The sequence below is a fragment of the Ostrea edulis genome, chromosome 6 (assembly GCF_947568905.1).
Source record: "Ostrea edulis chromosome 6, xbOstEdul1.1, whole genome shotgun sequence".
In the NCBI taxonomy this organism is placed as follows: domain Eukaryota; kingdom Metazoa; phylum Mollusca; class Bivalvia; order Ostreida; family Ostreidae; genus Ostrea; species Ostrea edulis.
Window position 1 is genome coordinate 65,559,460 of NC_079169.1, and position 23,971 is coordinate 65,583,430.

Sequence of the window (23,971 nt, forward strand, 5' to 3'; positions counted from 1 at the left end):
ACAGACGAAAGATCATACATACATTGTATGCAATCTATACCTTCAAAAAAATTATGTAATTTACAAGGAATCCTGTTTGGGGGTGCGGAATAGTCACCTTAGGGGGTACGGAATGCGAAGCGTGTTTTACTAGAAAAGTTGACATATTTAGCTTGGTTACAGCTATAGAAATAAAACTCCATATAATAGAATTAATACCCATGGTTTCTACACATAACTCTGTAGCAGATACTTCTATGATTTCCGAATTTCACGTCAAATAAACGATGAAAACTTCAATTTTAGTGCGTGACACTAGGGGGTACAGCTTTCAGTGGAGGTAGGGGGCAATAAGAAAGTGTCGTTTGGATTTGAGATTAATATCAAATATCTTTTCGATGTAGTCATTCTTTGGTTTGAAATGTCGCTTGTATATAAATGCAGTCTATAGGCTGATATTTATCATCTGAGAATTATTTGTTATGTTAATACAATCTATTATTCTGTCAAATGCTGTCTGACGTGTTTCATACCGATTGTTAGACCGTTCTTGGTAACACTAATTTTGACTACGGATAACTCCGTTTACCTGATCACGGCGGGTGTGACCTGCTGACAGGGGATGCTTACTCCTCCTAGGCATCTTATCCCACCTCTGGTGTGTCCAGGGGTCCGTGTTTGCCAATCTATCTATTTTGTACAGGAGTTGTGAGGTTGATCACTGTTCGTTTTCTTCACCTTTCATCATCAAGATGTTCCAAAATTGGGTGTCAAAACTGACGTCATCTAAGAAAAGGGAAATTGGTTTTGGGCAACGCTTATTGTATCGTTGTCACGGAAAAGATATTTCACTATAGTTACATGTTAAAATATATGATGTATGTAAATGAGAATATCAAGGAGTTGCAAACTTTACTGATTAAAATTTACTTTGTTGTTTGTGATATTCAGGCTTGAAATTTAATTTAATTTTGATTTTATTAGTAACTGCAGGGTGATGACATGAAAAAGTAAACTCTGGTAAAACCTACCGAAAAGAAAGTTACAACATACACGTACACCAAAATATTAAAAAGGCTGCAGTGGGCAATACATGTACGACCAAATATGCTATCAACAAAAAGCGAATGGGCACTCGTCTTTATACAACTGAAAAAGATGTAGAGTGTTTGCACCAAAATCCAGTCACCGTTTGCATGGAACACATATTTCTGATAAGGCCAAAATAAAATGTATGTGTGTTTCCGGTTTCCCAACCCTGCCTACCCTTTTGCTGCCGACCCTAAATATTTTATTGATAATATACATGTATATAAAAGAAAACAGAAGTCCTGAAATTGGAAACAAAATTCTTTTTGCATTCGAGTTTCTCTGATTTACACTAAAATTACTATCAATTGATCTTCAAAATGTGTAAAAAGTATTTGTAATGTATATAGACCTGTACTGAAAGCGTAATAAAAAACTAAGATTTCAAATAAAATGTTTTAATGAAATAAAAGTTTTACCTAACAACCCGGCCTACCTAAATATATTTAGGAGTGAAATAGGAAACACATATATTTCATGTTGGTCTAAAGAGGGGGGGGGGGTGTTGTTGTTAAAGATTCACATTGCAATAGAGGAACTCATATTAATCACACTAGTGCACTCGCTGTTTTTGGAGGCGGTCAGACTTTACTCTTTAGACAAGAGTCCCACAAGCCTTAACGGTCGCCTGAGTACCAAAGCCTTTATATAGGCCATGTATTTTGTTTTTCCTCTCGCATTTCTGAGAGTATAGAAGGAATATTTGATACGTGGTTATAGATAAAGGGTTACGGTGTTTAATACCAAATAGCGTTTTTGTATAAGAAACTTTTAGGTGGGGTAATTTAAAAGAATGTAAAAGAAAACATAGGTATAACGTCTGAATAAATTCATTGCTGTAATCCATGTGTATTTTTGGAAATAATCTATATTTTCTTAATAACCAATAACTAATTAGAGATTGGTTCATTGCCCCCTACCTCCACTGAAAGCTGTACCCCCTAGTGGCACACACTAAAATTGAAGTTTTTATCGTTTATTTGACGTGAAATTTCGGAAATCATAGAAGTATCTGCTATAGCGTTATGTGCAGAAACCATGCGTATTAGTTATATTATTGGAGTGGCAGCATAATTGAAAATTTCACCAAAATATCGATCAAATTTGCATCCTTACGTGTGGTTGCCGAATATTGTTGTAGTGTTCACCTATTTCTAGCACAAACTGTAAGGCGGGAAACGAGTAAGAGTAAGCGGGGATATCACTGTGTTCCGTCGTATGTTAATATAAGACTAGTTTTATTTCTATAGCTGTAACCAAGCTAAATATGTCAACTTATCTAGTAAAACACGCTTCGAATTCCGTACCCCCTAAGGTGACTATTCCGTATCCCCAAATGTGGAGTTGTACACGGTGTAAATGTATCTGCTTTTTATTGGAAAAACAAAGGAAGGATGTGTATATTATTAATCAAAGTACAGTGTTTGGAAAGTAACAATGTCAAGTGTCAGTTCAGATGTGATTTACTTTGTACATGTAAGTGAGTATGCATGTGCTCACTAGCATTTATTAGGGGGAAATATACGCAATGACTTAGATATGTATAAATAAAGTTGTATAAGATTATTGCTATTACTGCAGTGATCACCCCACTAATTAAACAAGGTTCAACGTTTATTTAATGTAAAAACATTAGTAAAATGTAAATTAAAAGCAATCAATATAATTTTCAGCAATTTTAGATAAAACTTTTGAAAAATCGTCCTACTGCTCAGAATTTGGACATCGTTTAGATAAAGTTTCACTGCAGTATTGGGATGTTCTTGAAAATGAAGACAAATATTTTAATGTATAGCAGGACACTGATATGTAGTAGCAAGTTAAATTAGAAGCAGGGATAAAATGTGTTTCAGCCTAGGCTGTTTGTTCGGGAATATTTTGATATTCTGTGTTTCAAATAGCGTGAAAAATTGGTCTAGAGGAACCATTTTACTTTGTCTGAGGGGTAATTTTAAGCGGTCTAGAGGAACCATTTTACTTTGACTCAGGGGTAATTTTAAGCGGTCTAGAGGAACCATTTTACTTTGACTCAGGGGTAATTTTAAGCGGTCTAGAGGAACCATTTTACTTTGACTCAGGGGTAATTTTAAGCGGTCTAGAGGAACCATTTTACTTTGACTCAGGGGTAATTTTAAACGGTCTAGAGGAACCATTTTACTTTGACTCAGGGGTAATTTTAAGCGGTCTAGAGGAATCATTTTACTTTGACTCAGGGGTAATTTTAAACGGTCTCGAGGAACCATTTTACTTTGACTCAGGGGTAATTTTAAGCGACGGTGTGCTATATTACTGAAACTCTGAAATAAGTGAAAATGTGACGATGAATTGTTACTGTGTAATTTGAAGACTATAACATAAATCTTTAATATACAAATGTACACGATATTTTTGTCAATAAATAATCAATCTAAATAGTAAATACATGTATTTTTCCTGTGTATCTTCTTCATCCATTACATGTGTAACTTCATACTTTCCTTTTTGTTCTATATGATGATCATAATACGACATTTAACTTTTCTGGGTATTACCGTAGCGACCTCAACATCACAAGGACCCATTACAGTGAAACCTGTCTAATCTGACATGCACTGGGAGACAATGTTTGGTCCAAATACACAGTTTAAACAGCAATGAAAATGAATGCCCAGTGAAACGGATTGCACAGGTGTCGGATTAGGCAGTTTTCACTGAATAAGTCGTTCGCCTAATTCAAACGTTCTACATGTACGTCTCAGCATTACAAGCACAAGGACCTATTACAGTGAAACTTGTGTAACGTGTATAGCGGTCACCCAGTCAAGTGCTGATCACGCTCCCCGTTGCTTAACTTGCGTGATGAAGAGAGACACTCTAGCACATCACTAGAATAGTTAGCTCACTAGCGAGGCAGTATACGTCGCCTCTTATACTGTCCGTTACACTTCCCCCCACTCGGAAAATCTTCGTCCCGAAGCTTAGCGTGAGTCCTCTCTGAGTGTTTGGCACCTGCTCAGTAACGGCACCCGCCGTTCCCGACGACAACCACCGTCGTCCCCGGACGAATCCACGTCCGTACCCAGAGCTCCGAAGAGACTATCTGAAGCAGTCCTCCCGCTAAACACCAGAATCCCACTGCTGTCACAAATTTGTAACGTTTAGCGGTCACCCAGCCAAGTGCTGATCACACTCGCCGTTGCTTAACTTGCGTGATGAAGAGAGACACTCTAGCACATCACTAGAAAAGCTAGCTCACTAGCGAGGCAGTATAAGTTGTCTTTTATACTGTACGCTACACTTGTCTAGTCCGATATGCACTGGGAGACAATTGTTTTTGGTTTTTGTCGGCATACACACTGACAGTGTGTCGGAATAAATAGTGGGGGGGGGGGAACCCCAATGAAAATATGAAATTGAGAGTGAAAATAAGGTTCAGAATGCCCAGTGAAACTAATTTAACAGGTGTCGGGTTTGACAGTTTTCGCTAAATCAGTCTCGTCTCATCCAAACTTTCTACGTCTATCGAATTTCTCAAATGTACAAATAATTATCATGGTTGATCTGAGGTGATAACGATGGTGGTACCCCCCCCCCCCCCTTCTCTCTCGCTCTAGCTTGGAATACTTAGACGTTCTATATATATATTGTCACGTGATCATAGCAGTTGACAAAAAAGTATATGTACATTTACATTTAAGGTACGCCCCCTTGAATATTTCCTGTATATGCCTTGACATGCAATTTCCCAGAAGGCTTCAGACAGTTGAACACACGATGAATAAGATAACCATTTGAGACAAATTTTGTCCTCAATGCGCAACATAGGATTCATAAATCATGCTGATTTTTCCACTATGCAAGTCATTTGTTAAGGACCACACAAATAGACAAACGTGATTCACAAAATTTGAACTTCAGAAAAAGAAACTTTCACTTATACTGATTAATGTGGTATTGCTTTTTAGTGAATAGTTTTTATTTCACCAGGTATGATATCTCTTACATTAATTCAAACAGTATTTTATTATGATAAATCCTAACCGTAACGAACAGCAGACACTGCCTATACAAGTCCTCTCCGTAATATCACTTATACCATAATTGAAATCTTATTACCGTATAATAGCAGCATAATTTAAAAATATTTTCATATTCATTTATTTCTGAAAATGTAACATAATTTTACATTCATATGTACAAAAAACAATTAAATCTTAAGGAGGAACAACACAACAGAGAAAATTGATAACAATTAAATCTTAAGGAGGAACAACACAACAGAGAAAATTGATAACAATTAAATCTTAAGGAGGAACAACACAACAGAGAAAATTGATAACAATTAAATCTTAAGGAGGAACAACACAACAGAGAAAATTGATATGGATGAAAAGTGGAGGAAGTGTACAACAATATTTTGAAATTGGAAACTTACTTGACTTTGGTAATTAAAAAAATGCAAGTAGAAAATCTGGAAAAAAAACCCTGCTAGACTCGAACCTGCGATCAGAAGTCGTCACGCTAACTGATTGAGCTAATCAGTTTGAAAATCATATCTAATAGGAATATACGAATATTGCTGATATCTATATTTCCATTTCCTGTTTTAAAAGAAAGTAAGCTTTTATGACGATGATAGTATACATCCTTAATGAAATGGGTGAAAATACGAATAATCTAGCATAATAGGCGATCGTTTATCTCAATGATTTACGAACAAGTATTATGACATATTTTTAACTTTACAAAATCGAAACACAAAATACATACATCAAGAAAGACTATCAACATGCTATAAGCTCTTTCCTAATTCTGTGTAAATTGCGATGAAAATGCTAAAACACAAAGGGACTTTAGGTCTCACCACGTAACGTTTAACATAGTGAGTATTGCGCATTGTTGTCATCAATGCTTTCTGTCGACTCAGCTCCTCTCAAAATGGCCGACTCCGTGTTACTATTAGAATAGCTGGACGATCGCATGATGGCCGAATCTGAATTGCCTTCCACGGAGTACTCCCTCTGAATGATGTTAAAAGTGTCCATACGGATATTGAGAGGGAGTTCTACTACAGGACATGCAGCATTAAGGTCACTGGAGGAACTGACTGGGGAGGGGAGTTTTTCACATTTCGTCTCTGTCGACAGATTCTGTCCACTTTTCGTAAATTCTCTAGACCTCGACAGACCAGTCTTTATGGAAGTTACAATGTTTTGAACATAATGAAGTTTGGACTTTTCACGCCTTTGCTCGTCAAATATGTCTTCACATGATTTGAATGATCTTTGAAGAATGTCGGCGGGTTCAGACGCCGATCGTAAAGTTTGAGGCACCCTGAGAGACTTTCCCGATTCATCAATCAAAGACTTCGAACTTTTGCTTCTCAATTTAAATGTTTTCATGATCCTTGACATGAATTTCTTGCTGGATTTTTTCACTGCTCCCGGGTTACAAACAGAGCATGAATTGTCTGAGGAATTCACCATTCCCGTATCACTGTTGCTGTGACGTAGCTGAACTTTCGAACTGTAGTCACATGATGACTCGTCTGTTTGTGAATCACTCCGAATAGGAAAGCTGGGCATTATGTTTTGACAATTACTGGACTTCGATATATTTTGACCACAACTGTTTGTTGAAGACAGACGTTGGGGCTCAGACACCTGAGGTACATCAGGGATTTCTTCGTTATCAATAATGCTCTCGAAAGATTCTATAGAAAATGTCCTAGAACGGATGGGCTTGCTCGAGGACGACGCCGGATGGGAAATCGTTGAGGAAGTTGAGGAACTACTTTTGGAGTAGGAGCTGGATGAATTGGTTGTACTGGAGTTAGATGGGGACAAGAACGAACTATGTGTTTGACTATATTTCGGAACGTATTTGATATCCAGAGACGCAGACAGAAGTCTCCAAAAAGGAAGCGTTAACTTGAGACGTTGAAGTTTTATTGCGTTTATGCCGCGGAGAACTCTGGGATAGGAGGCGTCCTCGTCCTTAATGATTGGGATGATTTTTCTTCTCTTAGCATCTGTAAATATAACATTTTAATCAGTTTAACTGCCTCAATGTGTTCTTAATGGTTACTCATCAGATACACTAAATAAGTGAGCAGTTCAGTCAGAGCGAATATCAAATGTAGGTAAAATCAAATGTACATGTAAATTATTAGGTAACATGATCTTTTCTAGGGGGGGGGGGGGGATAGATCTTATAAACATATATTCCGTTTTTCATTGATTTATCTGATTTTAACACAAATTATACAGTTATCTCTCTTTGTTTTGTCAAATAAATCAACTTTTATGAAAATTCATATAAATATCTATATTGACATAAAAATCATTTCAAAATGACAACTTTCAAAAATTGACCAGAAGGTAGGCGGCGAAACAATACTATCATTCGTAGTCCTTCGTGGCACTTCACCCAGGTGACGTCAATACACGAGTGAAAAATTCCTGCGTAGGACTTAAAACAATAACAAGCGGTCATACACAATCGTAGTAAAATAATCGTCTTGAATTACAAAAGAAGTTAGATCGTAACTTCAAAGAAGCATGAACACGATTTTAACTCAAAATTTTAAAATTCACTTTTTCCACTTTTTCATTTTTAATGTTTACAATGCTTAACTAGGGTAGATGTATTTATAATGGACAGCAAAAAATTGACGTGAATAAAATATATATATATATATATATATATATATATATATATATATATATATATATATATATAGTTGAAAGTTGAAGTGGTCATGACCCCATAATATATATATATATATATATATATATATATATATAGTTGAAAGTTGAAGTGGTCATGACCCCATACTACGGTAATATTTTTTTTAAATCATCTTATTGACTTTCTATAATCTAATCATACTGACGCGTGCACAAACTACATTCCCTTCTCTGTAGTAAAAAGGAAAAATGTAAAAGATATTTCTGCTCAACAGACGCATTAAATTTATCTCCTGTTAACGACGCTTTCTGAAGATCTTACTGTTTGAACTTCCTTAAACAACCTAAATCTAGTGTCCCATAAAATAATTGTAATAAAGAAGGAAAGAGCATGTGCACTATTACCAATCAAGTCGAGGTTTTATTGTTAAACTCTAAAATGACGTTTACCATTTGAACTTTCATTATCTTTTTAAAAATCAATTTTAAGGAGACAATTGAAAGAATTTTTTTCTTCTAGAAATTGTGCCCGATCCCACATTGTACACACAACCTTTAAAAAGATATAAACTTCGTAAGTAAGATATATTTTGATTAATGACCCTAAAAAGAGGAATATTTCTAATTACGTGTGAAATTAAAAAGTTGATAGGTTTAACGACAGCCGCTGTAAAACTTCGCTGGCAGGTATAAAATACCCTGTTCAGTTTCTCTATGTCAGTACTGGGTTTTTGGTGGAATTTTAATATCAGTTCCAAACATGAGAGAGAGAGAGAGAGAGAGAGAGAGAGAGAGAGAGAGAGAGAGAGAGCTTTTAACAAAATTCAGTTACCAGGAAAAAAGGGGAACGGATATATATATTTTATTACTGAACGCGAGGGGGAACATGAAACAAATTCTGACTCGTCTCCTGTTACAAGTGTGATATTCATAGTTTGTTCTAATTTATTCATGGCTTTCGTCATTCGGTAAAAAGCTATTAAATTCAAATGCAGTATCCATAAACATGCATGATTATAGTCTATTTATTATTAGGTTTTCACAAACTTCCTTCATTGTCAAAAAATGTGATTTATGAAGGCAAGACGGAACGTGAAAAGACAACGCTATAATGATCTGCGTTCATTCGATTATCATATGCACATTTTTTAGAAAATAAAAAACAAAATCGCCTTACACATCAGCCATCATAATGTAGATGATGAAATACTAAATATTTTTGGGATATCAATCACCTACCATTTACATCTCTGGTTTAATTGACGTGAAATGACACTTAAATACTAATGAGAAACATTAACAAAATGAACAATCTGTCACCATTACGTAAAATTCGCCCGTGGAATGTGGCGACGAATTTTTACCTGAGGAAGCAATAAATAAAAGAATGCGCATTTCCCTGCCTTTAAACCAAGGCTGTAGATGATGTAAAAGTAACATTTCAAACCATTTTTCTTCCAGGCTATGTAGGACATGCGATAATCTTCTTTGAATGTTCACTGTCATTGGTGCAATGTGTGACCAATGAAATTTCCTCTGTCTGCATTAGCAAACTTTCATTAGTGCTAAGAATATGCTAAATTTGGTCTTTATAATTTTAGTAAAACATTTCTGAAAAGAAACGGCCCCTCCTTGAACAATCATGAAGTCGTTGTCTATTTTTAGGTTCTCGTGAAACCAGAGTCAACGTATTATGAAAGGAATGAGTTGGACAGCTGTAATTTTGTAGACTAGCCCATCTGGAGACTGCTCATTATAAGCTAAATACCATGTGCACAAGTGCATCTTTTTCTTTATTGCCAAACAAACAATTAACGGTTAACTGTATACTATACACTATCAAAAACCGCTAATTGTTTGTTGGGCAGGTAGGTAAAATTGAATTACTCTCAAATAATTGTTCCAAATTCGTAAACTTGCGTTTATTCTGCGGTTACAATCACAAGTCAAAACTCCATTGCAGGGGGGAATCCAAAGAAAATGCAAAGAGGGGATTGCGACCAAAGATGTTACCTTTTCAATTCTAAAATGAGAAGTTGCAGACCCCAAAATTGCGCCAATAACGTTTTGAACAGTTCAACTAAAATGGGTGTTGAAATAACCGTAAACCTCTCCCTCTAGATCCGCAATGGTGGTGACAAAAATATTTCACCAAATTGATAACATACCTGGGTCCAAAGATTTGACGAATTGTGTGGAGAATATACACGCGGGACTAGAACCATAGGTGTTGGACATGATGACAAGGAGACGGCCATCGCATCTGTAAAAACAAAGCTTCAAATTGTCAACAAACATCTACTGATATTCATACATGTAAATACATGTTCAAAATTCTTTCCGAGAATCAAAACTAAAAACAAAATTAAGGTACACTGTGTCTTTTTAAGATATAACGATCACAGACTATCTAAACATTTGGATAATTCAAATAGTAGCTTGTATTTTCTTCATCTTTGAAATAAAATTGGTACTCTGACAAACTTATATTCTTTGTTTTACTTTTAAAGAACTATATCTAGTAAGAGCCTGATTTGGCCCTAAGATAATTCAATTCATTTCAAACTTGCGACCAATTTCGTGTTACTCTTTGTATTAAATTTGATATCATAGATAAAGCATCTTATTGTTTGTCGTCATTATTTGACCAAAAACGGTACCTGTACGAGTACATGATGTAGCACTCGTTTTACGGATCGTGTATGATCTATAAGAGTTTAAATGCATTTTCTGAAAGCATAATCAGAAAGTTTATTTCATAACCACAGGTCTAATTTGACTTTTAGATTAACGATCATGTATTTAGGGCAGATGTGCTCTCACCTGTCTTCGATGACCTCTGCAAGGGATTCGTATTCGTATTTCCCGCCTAATAGTTGTTCCTGAGGAAGGAAGAACTGTACCGTATTCGTAACCTCTCGGTACGCTTCAATAATCGTGTGAGCAATTTCTATGTCCTCATCTGAGCAACATATGCAAGCAACGTATGATGTTTGATTTCCGTCAACTGTGAAAGAATATTAATGAAAAAATTGAAAAAATAGAATGAAATCGGATGCCCTCTGCACAATTGATTATCTACATCCAATGCTAGAGTTACAAGTCATACTTTACTACGTACGACTTAATCTCGTACATTGCGACGTATTATCTCGTTATGCGATAAAAGAACATCTTTGTTTTAAGAATTGGCAGTACTACGCTTGCGTAATAAATTCCAGAACACAGTGACATTGCAATTTATTCTTATATTTGTCATACATATATATCATGGAACATAATGACCATGTAATGTTAGCTTTTAATCTTTGATGAAGACAGATTTTCTGCAATAGTAAACGTAAGCATCCACGTGTACATTCAGAGCATGACTAGCAAAATATGATTCATTTCTTATGTTCTGTTCTCTCAATCGTAACCATTACGTTTCCTGGTGTGGAATCGTCTACATGGCGGTCACGTCTATAAATAGATGTATTTAATTGGACCTCCAGCGAAATGAAATAATCCTAAATTACATCCTTGTATGACTATGCAGTTTACTTACGATCGTCCAAGGTCAGTGGTCCATCGCTGTTATCGCCCTCTGTTGATTTGGCCGGGGACATGGGGGACGAGGGGGACAGTGGGGATATGACGCTAGCCTGACGCTGGATGTGATCGAGGACAGGTGCTTGAAGTCGTAACTTTGGAGGCTGAACTTGTGGGATATCTACAACTTTTAAACATTGCAAATCTTAGTATAATTTCTTGGAATTTAATTATCAGAAACAGTGCGAAAAGAGTACACGTGTAATTCGAAATATGGCATGATACTAAACACAGTTATAGAATACCTGGTTGATTGGGTTCCTTTGTATCGCTGTCTAACCAGTTCTTGATGTCTCTCGCTGAAATAAAACCAAATATACATCATGTTCGTTCATTATTTGTTTCTAAGTTAATAATACAGAGGGCAACATATTTAGATATGGGACCCCTTTGTTCGTACTCTGTCATTCTGTCTGTCTATCTGTCCGTACATGTATGTCTCTCTCACAACTTCTGTCATTCTGTCTGTATGTCTGTGTCTCTATATGACATTCCGTATGTCACACTTATATGTATAACAACCTGTCTGTCTGTCTGTCACACAGTTGACTTCATTCCACATTCTATCCTTTATCATAATAAAAGTACAATGTACATGTACTATTATTCCAGCCACACATGATCTTTCACACAAAATGCTTTAAAATAACGACTGCATGATTACTGATTAATCGATTTATTGATTAATTGACTGATTAGTATCTCGATTTATTGATTAATTGGCTGATTAGTGTCTCGATTTATTGATTAATTGGCTGATTAGTGTCTCAATTTATTGATTAATTGGCTGATTAGTGTCGATTATCAGTTCGACAAATCGTTGGACCCGTTTTAACAAGTTTGTGTTGTCCCAACAGCCATCAAGGACGATGACCCCTTCGGGTTTTTTTTAAAAGTCCACGGAGATTAGTATCGTGCGCAAGGGTCGTGTCCCCTGACATGGGACTGACAACCAATAACTCAATCCGACTAACCATACTTAAACATACACACTGTAGCATGATTATGTATCTTATATCATTTCAGATATAGACAATTCTTGGAAATATGTTTCCCTTGCAATCGAATAAATAATTCAGTCTGCGAAAGTCGACTAAGTTTCAAGGAAAATTTAACCCTGAGAGAATTCTATGCTTTTCGTTTTAGTTCACAGTTATGCAATGTTCATGGATTTTTTCCTCTGTCTGACGTAAATTTGCAGACACATTACAGAAGTAATCATCCCTATATCCACTACATTCCATAGCTTCACCTAGTCATCCCTGCAAGGAAATTAAAGCCTACTCTCGAGCAATGCCTGATCCGGGCATTTGCTCTCAAAAGTCCTCGTGACTTTTACAGATAAGCAAGAGCATCCATTTTCGTATCACTATGTATATTTGTTTTGTTTTGGTTTTTTAATTTTCAACAAGTGACGAGCATTAATTTCTCTAGACTTAATCTTTTGTACAAATTTTACTCCTTCTAGGCACCTAACCCAACCTCTGATGTTCCCAAGGTCCGTGTTTGCCCTTTTTGTTTAGATTTTATTTTTAAATAGGATTTATGAGATTGAATGTTCGTTATTTTCACCTTTTCTCATATTTCAATAACGAAAACTTCACATAGCCATTATGATTTGAACAGGAATTGCATACGCATAGATAGCTAAATACATGTATATTTTGATGGATAGCTAAATACATGCATATTTTGATGGATGGAAAAGCTTGCCATCATGATTAACCGTCTATAATGCTGACCTTGACTCTACTTAAATGATTTACACGATTCTCATTTGTATGCTTTATTGAAATAAACAAAAATACCATATTATCATATAATTTTAACCGAATTATTCTCGAGGTATATCAGGGAATGAATCCAAAAAGTGCCAAAGATTTTCAAAATACCAACAAACTCGGGGAGGTAGGTACTTAACATGTTCTATGGGCTTTTTTGTGATGTTATCGTGTCATAACTTATAATTTTCCATCACTTTCTACTTGAATTCGCTTATCCCCGCGGCAATCAGTCCATCATGTATCCCATAACGTGAATTAATAACCGTTACAACTGGAGATCAATCAGATTTACTGAAACTCACATAAAATTTCGTTCCGTCTGACGATTGTTATTACAAAAAAAGGTAAATAAGAAAAATCCTTGACCTTCAGAATTAGGTCACTTTCCGACTTTCTTTGTTTATAACCTCCTTCGTTCCAGTTCGCAGAATATAAACAAACATTTTCCATATTAAAATGTCGATGTAATGTTGAATTCTGAGTAGCAAATCTGCATATGTTATAGTGATATATGATAAATAAATGCATTTGAATACGAGAAAGCGTTTGTAAATTCCAAAGTACCATCAGATGTACCAATCTCTACCCAGAGTTATCGTTCCCGCTACGCTCCACTAATACCTCTGTCAACGTCTAAAAAGTTATATCAAAACGTACAAAAACTAACTTAGCATATCGAACTGTAATGATAATATCTGGGCAAATCAAACACTTCTCTGAATTTTTTAAAACAGAAGATGGTAAATATGAGACACCTGAGCGAATTAGAAGGTTTATATAAATATTCATTCATTCAATAATACTAGTATAATCATGGAATTCGTTGTTTTTGTGAACCTACTTAAAGATTTAAAGTATAAAACTTAAACTTATAAAATTATTATCCATGATGCTATAGGTATAGGTAAGTTTTGCCAAGAATCTTGACATTTAGACGTTGACAGAGGTGTTGTAGCGCAGCGTAATGCGCCCTCTGGTGAGAGATTGCAGATGTACATGTACGCGTTCCATCAGTATGATGGTCGGTTGAATTGAATACTAACCAATACTTGGGGTGATATCTGTTTTGCAGTCTAGTCGCCCCAGAGTATCCAATGACGTCAGCAGTTTCCCGATGGTCCCATCTGGTTTTCTGGACCAGGCCTCCAACAAGACAGCCGTCTTCTCGGACTTGGCGGCCAGTCGTCTGACGTAACCGGAATCAAATCCAGCAAGCTCGGCTAATCCAAACACGTCGGGAGTCAGGCCATCTTCTGTAACGATGTCCGCCGGAATATCCAGGTGATTCGACAACATTTTACAGGTGGAATGTCCCAGGACTTTTAAAGACAAGCACGAATATCCATTTTGACTTAAAGGCCCTTCCACCATTGCGTCAGTTGACTTGGTCATAGATTCAATGAATAATTGGTGTATATCCTTCATTCATATCCTTTGAAGAAGTCAATTTTTAGAACAAAAAGGTATATCCAATGTTTTCGTTTTTTATGTGTAGTCTGAACAGAACACTCCGGATGTATTATAGGACGAGAAACACTACGGCAGCAACCAACAGCAATATTTTCCGCAATGTTAATCCAAGGTCAATTTTTAAAACAGCAATCACATCAAACTTCTATTGTTTTCTGAATGACTCCCTAGGGAATATAGAAATAGTACAGAATGTTAATCAAATTATTCCTATCCATGAAGAGAAAGTGAACTGAAAAATGGCAGGTTTACAGCATGAACACGTGCTATCTCTTTGAAATTTCTCGCGGATACTCATGCAAATCAAATCTGAAATTAAGTCGTCTAAATTATCTGTATCATAAATTACATTAACATGGGCAAGTCATCCCTTTTCATACTATCATCAATTGTAGATAATAGTTTTATCTGATACGGAGAGCTCTCCAAACGCACGGGACGAGAATCTGCGATATCTGTGAATGACTAAACTTTGTCTATTCAAAGTTTTTAATTTACGACATTTTACTGTTATACACCTGTAATTAAAGAATGTCATTTCCTATATTTATGCATCCTAATTGATTTAATGCCATTTAACTGTACAGCTGAACTGAATGTTATATTGGGCAGGGAGTATCGATGAATCACCTAATTTTTACAGGTGTTCTTCATTAATGTCATACTGTTATGTTCATGAAAATTTGTATCTATTTGTCAATAAGATTAGAATCTAATAAGAATAACAAACGTTTGAATATTATGATGTGTCGGTGTGGTATGATATAATAAACAAAAAAGACCGAATCTCTTGTTTAAAATTCGAAAGTTTTTTTTCTCAGTCTTCATATATCATCTGGTAATGCCCTTGAAAGTTAAAATCAACACAATTTACATTTTCAAAGTTACTCAAAAAGTATGGAAGAAAGCTAAGACACCATATCATTTTTACGTGTTTTATAATCTATACAGTTCGTCGAAGCATGTATTATATATACCCTTAGGGTATATGTTATGAGAGACTCCATCAAGCATTGCTAATTAAGTTTCTTTTTCTCATCTATTTTCGCATGTAGCGAGACAAGTACTTGTTGACAAAACATTCAACACGGCACATGTCCGTTCTGTGCCTGGTCTGATTTAAATATTGTATGTACCATGTGTTTAAAGACCAGAAGAGAAAACACAGAAAAAGTAATCGCGTTGCTATTAATCCTACACATTCTGAAAACGTACCATAGACCGACACGTTAATGCTAAAGTTTGACCTCAATGTATATATTCCATACTCACGTTCTACTATAGCACCCCAGTTGTCGTGATCTTTGATCCCTTAATTGCCATCTCATTTGTTTTGGGTTTATTTGTGTTATTTTTTTCCCTGCAGGCCGAGATACACAAAACACATTTCATTAAGTACCTTCGTTATTCGTGGCCTCGGGAGAAAGGTTATAATGATTTTCTGAGCTAGTTACAATGACTATTATAAAAGTGCGTGACTTGTGAATTAATTCACAGCAGTCTGAAATATGTCTCGTGTGAAAAATAAAAGTACTCACATCTCTTTCTGGTCGATATTCGAAATATTGTAACATTACAATGTTGATCAATCTTATAAGAAGGTCTTGCGCTTTCAGATTAATGGTAGAGAATAAGTATATAAAACTGTGTTACCTTAATCTGATGTTAGTCCCGTCGCCATTTTGCATTCCCTGCTTTCGTATGTTCGTCTCATGGCCTAAGGCAACATATCTACTCAAGTGTGACTGTCGGAAACCACTTCTTAGAGCACGTTTTACTCCCTCTTATGTTTTAGGTCAGTACATATCTATATTTACACCATTGCACGTTCTGTATTGATCGTTGAACTTGCTAGCGGTGGAAACAGCAATAACGCACAGATGAGATGCAATTTGCTGATACCGAAGAGAACCATCTGGATGTTGAATATGGGGTTACTAATGGGGGAACTTATACATGTTGGGTTTTTGTTATCACGGAAATGCAAATACAGAAATCAAAATGTCATTGAGAAACTGGGACAGGTAATTTAGTGATCTTTAGAAATATATAACGATTGAGTGTTCCTTAATTAACATTTGTAATAAAAATACAATGGAAAAATAATCTTCATGTATTTAGCATCACTTTCTGCCAAAATTCTGTGTATTTTTGTATTCTTATTTCAAATATGATCATAGGTAAGTGAGTTTCATGCAAAGGTATGTTTCATAGTTTAAGAAATATAGTAAAATTTTAAACAGAATAGAATAAAATCTACATCTATCAAACGAAGAAGAACACTCGATGGGTGTATACCACAAGGTTCTGTTATAAGTTCTTTCTTATTTCTACTGTGCAAATTATACAAGTAAACTACACTTAGTCAACTACCCATCAATTATACAAATAAACTACACTTAGTCAACTACCCATCAATTCTACAAATAAACTACACTAAGTCAACTACCCATCAATTTTACAAATAAACTACACTTAGTCAACTACCCATCAATTATACAAATAAACTACACTTAGTCAACTACCCATCAATTTTGCAAATAAACTACACTTAGTCAACTACCCATCAATTATACAAATAAACTACACTTAGTCAACTACCCATCAATTATACAAATAAACTACACTTAGTCAACTACCCATCAATTCTACAAATAAACTACACTAAGTCAACTACCCATCAATTTTACAAATAAACTACACTTAGTCAACTACCCATCAATTATACAAATAAACTACACTTAGTCAACTACCCATCAATTATACAAATAAACTACACTTAGTCAACTACCCATCAATTATACAAATAAACTATACTTAGTCAACTACCCATCAATTTTACAAATAAACTACATTTAGTCAACTACCCATCAATTTTACAAATAAACTACACTTAGTCAATTACCCATCAATTATACAAATAAACTACACTTAGTCAACTACCCATCAATCTTACAAATAAACTACACTTAGTCAACTACCCATCAATTTTACAAATAAACTACACTTAGTCAACTACCCATCAATTACACAAATAAACTACACTTAGTCAACTACCCATCAATTTTACAAATAAACTACACTTAGTCAACTACCCATCAATTATACAAATAAACTACACTTAGTCAACTATCCATCAATCTTACAAATATACTACACTTAGTCAACTACCCATCAATTTTACAAATAAACTACACTTAGTCAACTACCCATCAATTATACAAATAAACTACACTTAGTCAACTATTCATCAATTATACAAATAAACTACACTTAGTCAACTACCCATCAATTATACAAATAAACTACACTTAGTCAACTACCCATCAATTATACAAATAAACTACACTTAGTCAACTACCCATCAATTATACAAATAAACTACACTTAGTCAACTATCCATCAATCTTACAAATAAACTACACTTAGTCAACTACCCATCAATTTTACAAATAAACTACACTTAGTCAACTACCCATCAATTATACAAATAAACTACACTTAGTCAACTATTCATCAATTATACAAATAAACTACACTTAGTCAACTACCCATCAATTATACAAATAAACTACACTTAGTCAACTACCCATCAATTATACAAATAAACTACACTTAGTCAACTACCCATCAATTTTACAGGTGAAGCCACAATATATAAACCATTATATAATCACAGACAAATTCAGAAAGCTCTGTGTTTTCTACCAATAAAAGAATGAATTTTTAATTATATTTTTAGATACATATAAATTCAGTAATAGTCTATCCTTTAGCATTGAAGACAAAATCCCACACAAACCTTGGGAATTAATTTCAATTTACATGTGCATTGCATATGGGTGTATTCATTTAATCCAGGGAACGGCATAAAAAGTTCAAGGTAAATCGTAATATTTACATTTCCAATGTTTTTTGCCTTTGGTACCTTTACATATTGTAATGATAGCAACATTTTTATCTAAAATATACTCGAGAAAATATATTTTGCATTCTTTCTATCTTGGTTTAAACTATGCGGTTTTTCCACCTTTTTGATGTTGTTGGTTTTCTTAGTGAAAGGTTTTTAAGTCTTAGGAGATGTGGATGTTAAAGAGGCCAGAAAAAAATTACCTGCTTAAAGCAATTCGTTATTGGACAAGTTGGATTAGGATATGTTATGTAGCTGAAAAAAAATAAATTCTGCACAATATTTCCTGTCTACGCACTGCAACATTTCTTGAACTCACATTATCATATCATTATATATCGTCCACATCTGTTTCGTACGTAGATATTTAATTGAAAATAGATATTAAAGGCAAACTAACAACTCAGCTTTATGACAAAGGGAATGATTTCAGCTTCTCCATCGTCAACTTCCCATATTTATGTAGCAATATTCGATTATCACCTGCAAATAGTGTTTATATCTCTCAACTGATTCGATACGCAAGAGCTTGTTTTGCCTATAATCAGTTTTTAAATAGAGGCAGGCAACTGACAAACAAGTTGATAGTACAGGGTTTCAACAGTCTTGTTGAATGTCAGCATTTCGCAAATTCTATGGTCTTCATAGTGATCTAGATCTAGTTTGCAAACACAACCTGCTATTGTGTTAAATGCTACTGACGTGTTTCATATCAATTGTTGAACTGTTCTCTATACAATGATTTTGACTACGGATTACTCCGTTTACATGTATATGATTAAGATATAGAGCTCATGGTGAGTGTGACTGATCAACTGGGGATGCTTACTCATCCTAGGCATCTGATCCCACCTCTGGTATATGCAGGGGACCGTGTTTGCCCAACTTTTAGTTTGTATTTCTTATAGAAGTTATGAGATTGATCACTGTTATGAGATTGATCACTGTTCGTTATCTTCACCTTTTCATGTAATACGCAAAGCTACTGCACGAAAGATTATTTTATTAAATTCGCGTTAACCGATCGCTTTGGGGATCCGGGTTAGAATATGTCCTCAGTACCCCTTGCTTGTCGTAAGAGTAACTAAATGGGGCGGCCCTTCGGATGAGACCGCTAAAACATGCTTCGTGTCACAGCAGGTGTGGCACGATAAAAATTTCTCCTTGCTCAAAGGCCGTGAGCGCCGAGCAAAGGCCTCAATTTTGCAGCCGTCACCGACCGCAAAGTTGATTTCTCCATATGAGTAAAAAAAAAAATCTCCAGCGGAATGTTAAACAATATACATGTACAACCAACAAACCTAACTGGTTACAATGTCTCAGTGGTTAGACATTCGCTGTGTGACGTGTCCTTTTCGAACCTTGACTACGTCAAACCTAAGATGTAAACATAGGTAGTGAGTGTGTCTTCACCAAACGTTCGGAATTCAGCAGAAAGAGTCGCAATGTTTCGGATAAGGAAAATCGTGGTCTTGAGTCATACAAGACTTTGGTACGTAAAAAAGACCTCTCTGATACGGCGCTGGTTGCCCTGTATTGGTCTACATTTGTTGCATTTCACCTACAGCTGATGGCGTCTCAATTTGAGTGAAAAATTCTCGAAGGGGCGTAAAACAAAGAAACATTACCTTTCCTACAGAGAAGGTAGAACCTAAGCTTCCCTATGTTCAATGCTCATGTATCTTTGTTTTATATAAGTGAAAAACACTAACAGAAAAAGACTATTGATACTTATCCACATGAAAAACATTAACAGAAAAAGACTATTGATACTTATCCACAAGAAAAACACTAACAGAAAAAGACTATTGATACTTATCCACATGAAAAACACTAACAGAAAAAGACTATTGATACTTATCCACATGAAAAACAATAACAGAAAAAGACTATTGATACCTATCCACATGAAAAACACTAACAGAAAAAGACTATTGATACTTATCCACATGAAAAACACTAACAGAAAAAGACTATTGATACTTTTCCACATGAAAAACACTAACAGAAAGAGACTGTTGATACTTTTCCACATGAAAAACACTAACAGAAAGAGACTGTTGATACTTATCCACATGAAAAACACTTATAGAAAAAGATTGTTGATAGTTCTCCACATGAAAAGCAGCATTTTAGTACCGTAGATGAAGATACTAACAATTTCAGGAACCATCGTCTTAAAAGCAAGTGTTAGAAATGATGACAAAAATTCTTTTTGAAATGAATATAGTCGCCTCGCTATTACTTAGAACAATATTCATTGCCTTTTCTCATTTATCGCATGACCGTCTCATGTTCTGCACACACTTTAGTATCTACGGTCTAGTTTATTATCCGGAGAGAACACTGCATCCTCGATTAATCTACCTTTTTCAGCTGATATATCTCAGCCCTGGCCTTCATTAAATCATTTATTTGATACCATGCTTGTAAAGTTCACGAGGCAATAACAACAAATCATATGTTTGACTTTTATGTTATAAAGACTGGTTGTTCGTTTTCTGGAAATGGTAATATTCTTACGATATTGAGTTAACGTGTGTAGTTTAAACGTTTCGTACTGTGGATAGTGCATAGGTAACATTAAATATCAGCACTGTCACAAAATTCCTGGCATCTAATGAAGATAAATGTGTTTTGGTTATTAATGTTGTCAATGTTTACACAGGTTTAGTTATTTTTATCTTTCTTCTAGGAATCGCAAATGTCGACTCCACATCATTCACATTCGTGAAGTCTTTTGATAATCATATCCACACAATGCACAAATTACAGTTTAGTTTCTGTTTCTCTATAAAAAGGTTATAAAACACGGCTTTTTTCTGGTTCATCAGCAGCGTGTCTTAATTGTGCAGAATCAAAAACAAAATATGCAAGAACAGTACACTGCCCAATTCATGTTTGCCTTGTACTGGGCTGGATGGATTAATATATTGTATATATTAATATATTGTACTGGCTAGATGGATTAATATATGGTACGTTATGGTAATCTAATTGTGATAATGCGATACTTACAATATATATTGGTTACTCAGTTTGCAGATTTTTACATCGCTTAACTCCACGAAGTAGGTTGTATGTTTTGATGAATGTAAGAACAAATTCAGATTCAGATAGATTGATTGATTGATTGATTGATTGATTGATTGAATATTGTTTTACGTCCCTCTCGAGAATATTTCATTCATATGGAGACGTCACCACTGCCGGTAAAGGGCTGCAAAATTGAGGCCTATGCTCGGCGCTTATGGCCATTGAGCAGGGAGGGATCTTTATCGTGCCACACCTGCTGTGACACGGGACCTCGGTTTTTGCCGTCTCATCCGAAGGACCGTCCCATTTAGTCGCCTTTTACGACAAGTAAGGGGGTACTGAGGACCTATTCTAACCCGGATCCCCAAAAGATACTACGTTTACATAAAAAAAAATGATATCACAGAGCATGACTATTAGTTTGCAGTCTCGTATTCATCACAGCATAAGGTAAGAAAAGAATATTTTATGAAAACGAAAAAATGGTAGCATGGGACGCTAACACTCATACATTGCAGTATAAAATTGTATTGTGTCTCTTTTCTCAAATAAAAATGTATTGATTTTTTAAAATGCAAATCAATGCTTATCAAATGTTAATAAATGTTTATCATTCTTTATTCTTAATGAGTATTTTATCATTGATGTTAATGAAAGAAAAGTGAAGATAACGAACATTGCTCATAATACTACTACATACACAACATTGAAAGTAACGCAAATACGGATCCCTGGATACATCAGAGGTGGGATCAGGTAAACGGAGTAATCCGTAGTCAAAATCGGAATGTAAAGAACGGCGTAACAATTGATATGAAACACAACATTCGGCGTAATAACAGTTAACTGAGATATATCGAATCGATATATGAATGAAAGTTGATTGATTGATTGATTGTATACTGTTTAACGTTCCTCTCGAGAATTTTTCACTCATATGGAGATGTTACCATTGCTGGTGAAGGGCTGCAAATGATTGAAAATGTGTATTGCTAATACTTGATATATGTTTAATCGTGTCTAATATTAATAAATGTTTTATCATAGTCTAATGTTAATGATTTTTTTACCCATTACTTGATGTTGATAAATATTCTGATGTTATTAAATGTTTGATCAGTCTCCAATGTTAGTATATGTGTGATAATTCTATAATGTTGATAATTTTTTATCATTCTCCAATGTTTATAAATGAAAAGGTGAATGTAACGAACAATGATTAAAAATGCAGGACAAACACAGGCCCCTGGACATAACAGAGGTGGGATCACGTGCCTAGTTGGAGTAAGAATCCCCTGTCGACCATGGTCAGTCACACCTGGCGTTAGGTCTATATCTCAAATGGATGAAAATGATTATGTTTGATAGATAAAGCGTCGTCGATATATGTCTGTTGGAGACAACAACAAGAGATTTTACTTCTCATGTTGAAGCTTTTGAACAAATTCTGCCTATTAAGAATATAAAAACAGGTCACTTAATAAAGGAGCACAATTCGTGTCCATGGGAATTCCAACCACTACCAAAATATTATCAAAGACGAACTTCAATTTGAGTACGATTTACAGCACTGAGTTTGAGTATGAAAACATGCTCAAAAAGTTTAAAACCTCCAGACCGGAGTGGTGTTTAATAAAGTAAATTTTCTATTTATTGTTTACAAAACATTAATATTTCCTCTCTTGAAAAATATTTTCCCCATTGTTTTACTTTGTCGAAGCAACTTTCTATGATATCAAAAAGTCTAGTCTTTAATTTATCGTGAGGAATGCTGGAGTCAAGTGTTGAAAAGTCATATGTTTTGATGTTGTTGATTTGAGAAGTCTTGTGATTTCAAATTTCTAAAAGTTATTTAGAATCTTTTAGAATCCATATTTGATTTACATCATTTCTGACATATGCCGTGGCACAATATGTTTGAAGTTTCCGCTTCACAGTAATGTATCTATGTTTGTAAATTTTTTGTGAAGTTTAGGAATCCAGTATAGGTACGATAACTCATATTCATTCGTCCTATTAATTGGGATATTAAATTTGTTTCAATCTGAAGCATGGTTTTGAATTTCATCTTTTGAAAGGGGAGTTTGAGTATAAGTAGGATTACCATATGTGGAATTAGTGCCAAATTCCTTGCAATTAAAAAAAACAAAACAAAGCCAATATTGTCACAAGCTTTGTCACATATTCCTCATGTAACCTATCCAATGGTCTTTAATCACTTCTGGTTTACTAACATAAATATTTCATCATTCTCTAATGTTAATAAATCTTTTACCAGTGTCTCATTTTGATAGATGTTATTCTCAGTCTTTAAAGTTATCAATTTTGTAGAAATAGATGGGGTGAAGAAAAGTATTAAGAGATGTGAGAAGGATGTAAGTAAATCTTATCTGAATCTAATTTACTTAAAACCATTAGGGAGACCACTAATGACATACACTCCG

At 35.0% G+C, this 23,971-nt stretch overlaps 1 protein-coding gene across 1 annotated transcript; it reads right to left on the reverse strand.

The window, feature by feature from the left end:
- Positions 1-5,188: 5,188 nt before the first annotated feature.
- On the reverse strand, positions 5,189-16,484 carry LOC125647800 (uncharacterized). The gene is made up of 7 exons (XM_048874617.2): positions 16,235-16,484; positions 14,155-14,748; positions 11,573-11,626; positions 11,284-11,454; positions 10,560-10,743; positions 9,905-9,999; positions 5,189-7,078 (listed from the first exon to the last, which is right to left on the reverse strand). Exons 2-7 carry the CDS (start codon positions 14,534-14,536, stop codon positions 5,922-5,924), a joined length of 2,043 nt encoding a protein of 680 aa, XP_048730574.1. The 5' UTR covers positions 14,537-14,748; positions 16,235-16,484; the 3' UTR covers positions 5,189-5,921.
- Between the last annotated feature and the right edge of the window lie 7,487 nt (positions 16,485-23,971).

What these genes read in the sequence shown, in the direction of transcription:
- LOC125647800 (XM_048874617.2), bottom strand. Translation starts at nt 14,536, where the DNA reads ATGAAGGATATACACCAATTATTCATTGAATCTATGACCAAGTCAACT. An exon ending in AGATATCACCCCAAGTATTG is followed by an intron (nt 11,627 to 14,154) that starts GTTAGTATTCAA and finishes GTTTTATTTCAG; the next exon opens with CGAGAGACATCAAGAACTGG. An exon ending in GCAGAGGTCATCGAAGACAG is followed by an intron (nt 10,000 to 10,559) that starts GTGAGAGCACAT and finishes TTGTTTTTACAG; the next exon opens with ATGCGATGGCCGTCTCCTTG.